At 34.6% G+C, this 11389-nt stretch overlaps 1 protein-coding gene across 1 annotated transcript; it reads right to left on the bottom strand.

The window, feature by feature from the left end:
- Positions 1-1214: 1214 nt before the first annotated feature.
- Positions 1215-9649, bottom strand: LOC140141222 (uncharacterized). The gene is made up of 8 exons (XM_072163021.1): positions 9136-9649; positions 8138-8216; positions 7233-7285; positions 5509-5622; positions 4304-4494; positions 2817-2894; positions 1852-2056; positions 1215-1383 (listed from the first exon to the last, which is right to left on the bottom strand). Exons 1-8 carry the CDS (start codon positions 9545-9547, stop codon positions 1319-1321), a joined length of 1197 nt encoding a protein of 398 aa, XP_072019122.1. The 5' UTR covers positions 9548-9649; the 3' UTR covers positions 1215-1318.
- Between the last annotated feature and the right edge of the window lie 1740 nt (positions 9650-11389).

Genomic DNA, 11389 nt, shown 5'->3' with positions numbered 1-11389 from the left:
CGAAACTGCCTAATTAAGTGAATACCAATTTTGAATTTGTTCTGCATAACTGAGAACTTAATTAACTTCACATTCCTGTTGAATCTGTTCCAAGATATTCCCAGGTATACTTTAAGGGGTGGGGTATGAACGTTTGGACAGTATTTATTGTGGGACAATAGAGCACATCAGACATGTCGAATTGCATTCTGAATACAAAGAATGTCCTTCTGATATCAAATAATTTTGATTTTTTGAAATTCGCAACGTAATACATATTTTATGGCAAATGATTAAATGATATTTTTTGATATTTAACAGTACTCAAAGTAAACTTTATAAATGTGATGATTTATACTTAAAGTGTATGTAGGTGGGATGACAAGCCGACGATCAATTGAAAATTTAGACGTTTCGTATTGACATGATTGAAGATATGGATTTTTTCCCAAAACACCAAAAAAATAGGTCTTTTGGGGAAAAAATCCATATCTTCAATATAAAAGGTCAAAATTTTCAATTGATCGTCGGCTTTTCCTCCCAGCTACATACACTTTAAGAAAATTTCTTTAGATTTATCAAATTTACTTCGAGGACTGTTATATATCAAAAATGTGAAAAATATCAAATTTTAATAATTTGTCATAAAATTTGTATCATATCGTGAATTCAAAAAATGAAAATTATTTGATATCAGAAAGACATTCTTCGTATTCAGAATGCAATTCGATATATCTGATGTACTCTCATGTCCCATAAAAAATACTGTCGAAACGCTCAAAACGCTCATTCTAGATCCCTTAAGGATCTTATTGATACACCTCTGAAGCAGATATCTGACTGTTCAAGTTTGTGCAAAGCCTGTCAGAAGTACCCATTTGTATTCCAGAAGTATACCAATATTATGGGCCTTCCACTTAAATACAAATTTTTAACCCGGTAGAACATATTCCCTGAAAATTGTACCCCGAATAGCCAGTATCGGGGGCAATACATTTTCTTTCCCTGATCTTATTTTCACATACCACTGTCAGCATGGGAGAGCTCCAACCAAATTATATATGATAGCCCCTGTCCTTATCCCCTGCTGGCAGTGGTATGTGAAAATAAGATCAGGGAAAGAAAATTTATTACCCCTATACTTACTATTCGGGGTAAAAATGTTAAGGACATGTCCACATAAACTTGATATGTGCTCCGATGAAACTAGTTATGTATATTTTTATGGTTTAACATATAGTTTTATTAATAACTTGTGAGGCAGAAATATATCTTTTCCACGGCCAAGGTAACATCCATAAGCTATATTTATTATATCGTCTGATTCTTGTAGCTATGGTTACCCCTCCAGATCAGTAAACGGATCACGACATATCATCTCTCTGCTCAAACCGGGTCTATCTCCTGTTGAAAAAAAAGAAGAAAAAAATGAATTATTCATTCAAATGGTCACGAGTCCCGTTAGAAGTAAGGGACTTGTCATACCTAGTAAAATAATCACGAAATATACACCATCAACGAAGGGTCATAATAAGTTATTGGTCCTGAAAATTGAAATTGGACGAACGACCTTTGACGTAGATCAAAACATGGTCTATGATCAAAATCGTTGTTTTAAGGACGCGTAATTCGACCAAAGAGGTAGACTTGGTATTGCTGGTCTAAGCAAGCAAAAAAAGCGATTGTAAAATAACACTTTGATGTTTTGTAGAAGCTCATTCTAGAAATCATATACTTTGAAAACTTGGCAGATTTATTGTTGTTAATGAGTTATGTACGTTTTACAAAAGCCCTTTTTTATTTAAAATAAAGAATAACAAAATTAAAATTTGACGGAAATCGTACGTTTCCGTGTTACGTTAATGTCCTTACCGTGTGCTATCGCAATGTCCCTACAAAGATCCTGATATTCTTGTGATGCTAAGAGCGCTCTCCAAGCAGGATTCCACCATTTGTCAAGAAAAGTGTCTTTTCGCATCATCATGGCGCCACCTTCTTTAGAACAAAATAGGTCTTCAGACACTATATTATTCCGTGACACAAATGTCGCTTCAGCTCCTATAAATACGGCGTCAACCTGCAATGATATATCGTTTGTAAATAATATGTGAAGAGGGTGAGTTTTATAGCATGAAACTCCTGGCTGAAATATTCAGCTGCATGTACATGGCAGATCTTATATTGGGCAGTCGTGAGAAGATTTTTTAGGAAGTTTTAGGTTTTTGACGAAAACCAGACCAAAATGACTTGATGTGTTACAGCCAGGTTTCTAGACCTCATTAGGCTACACGTGACATGAAGGATATGTAATATTTCACTGTCTTTTTTAGCCAGATTTAGTATTAACTAATTTAACCAAACAGTGCCTATAACATAAGACATGTTTTGACGCTGTCAAGGAACACTTAAAATACGAACTATGCAATAGTTGTAAAAGGATAACCCTAAGACCCATCTAGGTCATGTATTACCTCTGGTTATATGAAAACACGTATCTGTGGTCGCCTCAATGACATAATTATAGAATACGCAAGGGTTAAATTCAACTCCAGTAAAAATGTACATTTTGTTTCAGGCAGACCTAACGTATAATGTTAGTATAATAAAGGCCATTACGATCCGCAAGGTCAACATCTGGAAACGGGAACCTATTAACTTGAATGAATTATACGTGACTGCATATTAATACTGTATATTTCGAATATTTGTCTTATTGTAAGCCGTTAGTGATGATATTTTGCTAATGTAGTTGGACGTTTGTAAGTAATCATGGTAATAATAATAGTACTTTACCTGGTATTTTACAAACAATAAGAACAAACTTTAAGTTATTTTACCTCTCCACTGGTCAAAGCAGCTTCTAGTCGCTCCAGTGTAGGATATTCCACTGCTTGGTCGCTGTTCAAAGGTAGTCCCTGAATAAGCAAAGATGAAAAAAACATGTTTTAAAAATACTAGTATGTTCCACAGCCTGTGGAAAGTTAATGAAAACCGACATATGCCCGCTAGAGTTCAGTGAGTCGTAGCGGCTGCGTAGCTTGACTTCAGCCGCTCATCCGCTCACCCTCCACCCCTCGGTATGGATGTGGGAGGTCTTTGGCAACGACTTGTAATTTAAAGCATTTAAGGATAATGGTCAAATTATTTGTATTATTTGAAATTGGTGAAACTTTCTTTATTTCAGCGGAGCAATATCCCAATTTTAGATGCATTTGGTTGGTGAACAATTTTAAGTCTGGTCATGGTAATAATATTCCTAAATTGTGTGATTGATATCACTAAATTGTGTGATTGGTGTGTCATTATGTATCACTGTATTGAGCATAGACATAAAGTTTACCAGTATGCCTCGACTATATTTATAAATACGTTTTAAAGCACGTGACCACCTCCGCGCTGCCATAACAGCTTGTAGACAGTAAGTCTTGAAGTGACCTTCTACATAACGGGTGGTCTTCCTATACGTTTGAATTAAAAGGCAGAACAACATGAGACTACTGTGCAGCAAAATTGTCCATTTTGTTCAACTTTGTGATTATGTTGTAAACGTTTCCGTCGTTAAATATTTTTCCGTCTTTAAATACTTTCAAAATGTTGTTTTATTACAAATTCGGCATTCCCCATGTGTAATAATTTTGCTATTCAATTGATACTTAAATTTGATGATTATTTATCTTCTAGAGTTCCTATCATTTTCCTGTATAGTGGTCAATGCATGAGGATTTGGTCACGCTTGCTGGTCTTAGTATATGTCGTGCCAATGGGTCACGTGCGTATTTGTAAAAACGTATTAAATAATTATAGTCGAAACATACTGTTTACTATTGTAATTATCATTAAAGGTCCGTAACCCGATCGACAGCATCATCCCCCCGATATTTTTCATTGTTTAAGAGGTTTTGGTATCACATAATAGATACTATTTTTCTCATTACTATCCTGAAATTTGACGCCCCAAGTCGATGTATTTCCGGAGAAATCATGAAAAACATCGGCCTTTACAGGCTACCAATTTCTAAAATACTAAAAGTACGTCGGATTTCTGGGTAGGGAATTATGAATGAATAGTCAGTCTCCTCAACCGCTACTTTTGTTTCGCGTCATTCACATTCTGTGAAAAGAGCGAACCACACTAACTGCTGAGGAGACTCCCCGGGAGACTCCAGCTTTACGGCGGTAGTGTTTAGATTTTAAAACGTCATCATGACCTTTATGTAACCCGACATTTTAATGTTATTAAAACGTTTTTACCTAAACCAAAATATAACTTATTTAAAACGTTTTTAACACGTTTTTGTGTTTGCTGGGTATCAGTTTCATGTACCTGTATTCCTTCGTCGTTTCGGTTGAGGCACCCAGCATTAGTGGACCAACCTTGCACGAACCCGATCTTCTTTCCGCTTACATCGAATTGACCACTACTACCAGAACCCGCCACTAAGACAGCCGGTGACCGCACCTGGAACGGGTCAGTAAATTTGAAAACCAACTCACGGTCGCTTGTGATTCTCCATCCTATTGGAAGAAAAGGAATTAAAACGGGCAAATATTGAGAAGGTTTTTTAATGAACAAGGATAAACAAAAGCAAATATCTGTATGTTGCACGTACAGTATTTTGTTTTTCAATTTTGTTTTTCTTGAACCTGCAGCTTAAGCGACGTTTTCAAGTATTTTTGTGGGACCTGACAGCACATCAGACATATTGAATTGCATTTTGAAAACGAGGAATATCCAAGTAATTTTATTTTGTCGAAATTCGTGATGTAATACACATTTTATGGCAAATGATTAAAAATTTATATTTTTGAAATTTAACAGTCCTCGCAGTAAATTGTATAAATCTAATAATATGTACTTAAAGTGTATGTAGCTGGGATGAAAAGTCGCCATCATATGAACATTTTGACCTTTCGTATTGAAGACGTATATAGAATTTTCCCCCAAAACACCAAAAACATTTAGGTCTTTTTGGGGAATAAATGTATATGTTCAATATGAAAGGTCAAAATATTCAATTGATCGTCGGCGTTTCAACCCAGCTACATACGCTTCAAGTACATATCATTAGATTTAGAAAGGTTACTTTGACAATGTTCGAGGAAGGTTAAATATCAAAAATTTAAATATATCAGCTTGATAATTTATCATAAAAGTTGTATTATATCGCGAATTTCAAAAAATCTAAATTATTTGACATCACAAAATACTATCGAGATGTTCATAACAGAACCCTTAAGTCGGCGATACTAGTACTGTGTTGCATGATGTATCACCAATAAACCAGTCAAATAAAGAGACAAACCGACTACACCTTCGCTAAGAGTACTCCGAGCTTTCTTGCGATGACATTATTAAAACATGCCAAACAAAATATTGAAACTTTTTATATGGACATTTTTATAGGAAAACTAAAAAAATAATGTTATGAAATATTGAAAGCATGGATGGGTCAAATAATTGTGCACTGCTAATTGTAGGCTCTTATCCTAATAAGTGCGTTTGTCTCATAATTATGTGGATGTATTTACCTGTGCATGCATGGTACCAACCGCTCATCAAACCTTCTGCTCCGAGTCCTCCAGACCAACATCTCGAGTAAGAATCGAACACAATACGACAGTTCTTATTTGCTTTACGGCAAACTGAAAAACAAGATTCAAACATAGTAATAAGCACAATTTGTTATTTAAAACAATTTTGATTTCATTAATCAATATCAGGTGATTTTGTCTTAACTTCTAACGTTACTCAAGTAAGTTTACTCAAAGAGTATTTCTAACGGCGAATTAGAAATATTTAAAAGGAGCCAAAAAAGAAACAAAATTAGTAATACAATATTATGGGGAGTGTGACATGGCTTTAACAGCCCTATAGGGTTGTTCAAAAACGCGCGTTTACTTCAAAATGACTTAAACTGATCTTAGATCCATCCTTTGCGCTAATTGCAGTCATAACATTGTTACCCCAGAACCTAATACCTGGGTGTATGATCGACCATCAAAAACGACCAGTGGTGGTTGTTGATGCCCATCGTGGGTTTCTACAGTAAAATTCATGATTTTCATTATTCCAAGTGACACCGAATTTTTTTACGTGGTAGTAAGGAATAAATAGTCATTTCTTGTCATATTGTGGAGAACATAGTGAAAATCGCATGTTGTAGAAGTTTCGCCAAAAATGTTTGCCTAAAATACTTAGGTACATGAATGTCCCAATTTTGCAACCACCCACTCTTCATAGTTTGTGTCACAAAAAGTGACTCAGTAGATCGAGGGTTAAAAATAGCATTCAAAATATGAATAATATATAAATGAAGTTTACTGAAGATTTATGATAAGGCCAAAAAAAGGTTCGTCTCAAAGCTCACGAGTGGTTTGAAATCAAATGCGAAATACGATTTTTTTTTATTCCCGACATGGTATTTTTATGGTATTTTCAAAAAAAAAAGTCTGATATTTCGCCAGAAAAAACTTAAAATAAATTTTTAAAAAATCCGCATTTCTTTTTTTCAATCTCGCAAATTTTACAAATGCGCGCGCACGCTTTGAGACAAACTTTTTATTTTGGCCTAACAAGGAAAATTTTACGAGCAACAATTTATATTGCATTGGTATTTCAATGAGCACTATTGCTTAGTCCAACGAGTAGGACCTTTCTTTTCTAAGTTACCAGACAGTTCAGACTATGATCACTCACATGGCACAAGTTGTTAAATGGTTTATGGAATGATGTGGGGCCGTAGTGGTCAGCGACAACCTGTAAAGTGTGCTGAGGCTTGTGGATCAACGTCTAGGCGTTGTGCCTGTGCGTAGTGCACTATAAATTACTGCGCTGCCCGCACAAGAAAGACGATTCGCGAAAGTCCAGTGACCGCGCCGCCCGAAAAGCGGGTAGGAGCGGTTAGTGGATTTTTGTTGTTAATCTTTCTTCAGGGATCAGAGTCAGAGAATAGTAGGTATACTAAGGAAAAACAGGCCCCATTCGTCGGACTACTATTGCTGTTAAATCTTATTCCGTTTATTAAAGTAGCGGCTTTTCTTAAATTAACTTGCAGATACCTGGCCTTAAAGTCATCGATTCTCAGCAAACATTTTCCTGGTGAGCAAAATGGCTTTAGTAGGATTGAATTTCTTTAGCTCTTATGTATTTTACTCATGAAATTCAATCTGTCCACTTATGTTCTTATTTAGTTGAAAAAATTTTAACCAACAGAAAATAAATAAATTAAAGTACGATTTGAAATAACAAGTACCTGCATTGATAATATCGATGTTGTGTCCATTAATAACTCCCTTGACTGGATCACTGCAAGAAAAATAACAAGACAATAATGAGAAAAAACACTATTTCGAAGGTTCCGGACAAGAAGGCCCCACATAGCTGCCCTTTGTTAAGTGTGTTCTTATCAAGCATGTCAAGTGCTCTACATGTCAAATCTAACACGTGGAAGCTATTCATTGTTTCATTGTGTGGATGTTTTGTGATAAGTTTTATCCTTTATATAAATTCTCACCAAATCGTATAAGGTTAGCAACTATTTTAAACTGTTGCGATTTGGTAGTTCACAGCATGTTGCGAATGGTAGTGAGCTTTTGGTAAAAATTGCATTGATCATTTCATAGCGAAGAATTTAAATATCACAGATATATTTTGTAAGTCCTTTAGTTCTTGAGTTATGTTGTAAAGAGGGCTGAAACAACAACACTCATTAATAACTCATTAACAACAATAAATCAAACATTTTTCAAACTGTATGATATGTAGAATGAACTTTTGCAAAACATCAAAGTGTTATTTTTCAATAATAATATTGATTTTGATAATGAAAACATTTTTGGCTGCTTCGACCAACAAGACATCGTGTACCCTTTAGTGGTAAAATTTATCCTTTATATATATACATTCTCACCAAAGTGCAATCGTTTAATGAACAGAATTTGAATGATTCTGTCAGTCGCAAAAATATTAGTAAATTCTTGAAAATTGGAATACTGGCAATGCCGTTGTGATCCATAACAACAGCTGGCCCAATCTGATCAGATCATGTTTGCGTTTAATCTTCTTCTGTTTTTAAAGAAAATACTGTAGTATGATGTTCTTCATACTAATGTATATTAAATAAGTTCAACGTCACTGTTAAAAAGTAGCCGTACTTACAAGTATTCAAAGTTACTACCATCCACGTCGATATGTAACAGCCACACTTCTTCTGGATTGTACGGGCCAGGGACATATACTGCAATTGAAAATAAATAACAGGATAAAAAATAATTATTATTCTCGAAAAACTGGATATTCATATATACCAATTAATTATTGTTAGCTATGACATTACAAAGTGACTCAAATTGACTAGGTATTACAACCTTTTTCAAAATATCCTGTAGTTCGATGTTGCGTTTTAGTGTCCAATCTCCTGTTTATAGCACATAATGGATATTATGTTGTGCAAATTGAAAGATGTAGTGTTATATTCTTAAATACTTGAGAAAGTTTCTGCAATCTTATTGGTCCTTTGGCGTGTGATTTGACACGGTATAACACTGTTCAGCGCGTACTCGTAAGCGCTATTTGAAACAATCGGAGTTGCATATTAACGGGACTGAAAAGTTACGATTTAATTTGATTAAAGTTTGGTATTGCTTTAAATATGATTAATATATTTTGAATTGAGTGTTTAAGAATGAGAACAAATATATTGTTTTTTAGCCGATGTTGTGCATCTATCGTCTCATATAACACGGGCGACATCATTATATTTGGCGTAAAACAATCCGTGTTATATGAGACAATAGATGCACTAGAGTGGCTAAAAACAATACCTTTATTTGCTAACTGTCAGTACTAATCAGTCCTAGAGATCATTTTGTAATACGCTGTATTAATGGAAGTACATCTTTGAAAACAAAACCCTGCTACCTACTCCTTAATATTCACTAGGTTCAAGTAGTTATTTTTGTGTTTTTGTGTACTGGGTCAAACAATTGAACTGTCGTTGTGGATGTAGCTATTGTTGTTATTGTTATTGTAGATGATGTTGTCGTCCCCGTCGTCATTGTTTTTGTTGTTGTTCTTCTTGTTTAGGTATTGTTATTTTAAAGTTAACATACAAGTATCTTAGACAACTTACTGAATATGTCATTGCTAATACTTACCATGATCTTCTGGGTAGTTATCATCTTGTTGCCCAGTCGGTACTGGCCGATTATCCACCACGCTTACAGGTGACCCAGCCCTCTCATCTCTCACAAAGGATATGATACTAAGGACCAACCCAGCAAACGACACAGCTCCTACAATTAATGTCACCAACAAGAAACAGCAAACTGCTCCTGAACCTCGACCGATCAGATCGCGACTCGTAACCTGCTGCTCGCGGTAGCCATTTTGGTGATACCTTTCCTCATGGCGATAATCTTTATCGTCACCCCGATCACGGTGTCCCCTTTCGCGAAATTCAGTCTCACGATAGCCTCCGTTTTCGTGACCGTGATACTCTCGTTCTTGATCTTCTTCGCGTGATTCATCGCTGGAGCATGTGGAGACTGATTCTTGATCATCTGCCATTTTTGAATTGAGGAATCTACTTTACAATCTGTAAAGACTTGTAACTGTAAGCTGTTTTTAATGGCGACACCAAAACAATTCTGTACTTGGCGATAGATACAACACCCGCTATCAATGGGCATTCAAGCATGACATAAAGTTCAGCACGGTACATGTAAAGCGTTATAATTATAGCTGAACCAAACTACCCATGAACTTTCTCGGTTATAGCTATATACGTGTGTGCAAGAAATAAGAGGCAGAATGTCATTTTTATAAAACTAATATATAGCAAAAACTGATTATAACCCTAAATATAGTTACACATTTTGACCTAAAGATAAAGCCATAAGTTGTCCGTGTTATACTTTTTAAATTCTGTTTTATGTCACTTTACTTAATTCCTTTGGCTTTCCGTGTTTTGTCTATTTTACAAAAAGTTTAATAAAGATATATTGCAAGCTACACTCACTTTTTACACGTTTATTTAATTAAAAACAACAACCTTTGATTTGTATTTTTTTCAATTATTTCAATTTTATCTATGAAACCATTTTTCCATTTTCTACCTCAGATTCAGTGAAATTCGTCCATATTCCATATCACGAAAAACTTAGCTATATTATGGCTTTACCTATAGAGTAATACTATTCCTATGCATACTGAATGGCGTTGTTTACATTTTGGTTGGGTTGCTACATTCCACTTATACAATGAACTTGTTAAGAACAGAGCATAGTCTAGGGCAATTCGTCTTGATAATTCGCTGAGAGCTCTACATGTAAATTATTTAATACAAGTAGCCTATTATAATATGCCATCGACACTGTAGCTTAACCGTAACGCAATTAGGTTCAATTAATTTGTTTGGTCAGGTTTTCGTATGGTTAAAATTGAATGCAACTATATCAAACACCAGTTCATCGTTTGAGGCTAAGTTTACATAAAATGGCAGATATTAACTAACACCTTTCGCATAATTTTACCAATTATCTTGGAAAATAAACCCATCATATTCGAAGAAGGTTGTTACCATAATACATAATAATTAATATAGAGCTGAAATTAAAACAGTGCTGTTTTCTGATATTTTTTAACTAAAGTATTTAAATTCACTATTTATGTGATATGTTGTTTGGTAATAAAATATCCTGCATCGGTTTTAACAATTCAAAGAAAGTTGAATATAAGCTTAATTAGATAATTTTCAAGTTAATATTTTGTACTACAAAAAAAAAATCATTTACTAAAACCAAATCCAAAATTGACCCATATCTAAGTATATTATTGTATTATTCACTATACTTTCCACTCCTTAGCTTTTGACAGGTCAATTTTACCAAAATACCAAAACGGTCATTAAAAAAGTCTGTAAATTGTACCTTTTCTTACGCAAATCTTACGTATTATATTTGTTCACACACGAAGGTGTTGTCTGCATTTCCTTTGAAAATCGGTCAAAATGAACTCATTGACCTAGACAATTTGTCTCAATTGAATAGAAAACTTCAATACGACCTGTAACAACAGATTTTGAACAAAACTGTGTAAAGTAGTGTTCTGAACCGTGGAAGAGGGACCTAGGAGTTTTTCAGTGTTGCCAGATTTGCAGGCTAAGTTTGACACTTGTTGTTTTGAATTGGTTCAGTGAACATTCATTAATATATCGACTTTGAATTTGAATTTGAAAGGGATTGGAAACAAATTGACCTTGAATATTACTAGTATACCCTGCTATATTTTAAGATTTTAAGTATAGTATACCTTTCACCTAGAATATTCAACTTTTTTAAGTTTTTGTTTTTTGTTTCTTTGTGTATTTATTTGTATACTCGAGTCAAGACGTCAAGAAAACAATAGTAT

This window comes from Amphiura filiformis, chromosome 19 (genome assembly GCF_039555335.1).
Source record: "Amphiura filiformis chromosome 19, Afil_fr2py, whole genome shotgun sequence".
In the NCBI taxonomy this organism is placed as follows: Eukaryota; Metazoa; Echinodermata; class Ophiuroidea; order Amphilepidida; family Amphiuridae; genus Amphiura; species Amphiura filiformis.
The sequence above is the reverse complement of the archived record's forward strand: the minus strand, read 5'-3'. Positions and strand labels throughout refer to the sequence as shown.

Bases quoted from the DNA above. Each gene is read 5' to 3' on its own strand.
- LOC140141222 (XM_072163021.1), bottom strand. From the start codon at position 9,547: ATGGCAGATGATCAAGAATCAGTCTCCACATGCTCCAGCGATGAATCA. The intron at 2,895-4,303 runs GTACATGAAACT...TTGCTTATTCAG, and splicing joins GAAACGACGAAGGAATACAG to GGACTACCTTTGAACAGCGA. The intron at 2,057-2,816 runs GTAAAATAACTT...ATATCATTGCAG, and splicing joins CTGCTTTGACCAGTGGAGAG to GTTGACGCCGTATTTATAGG.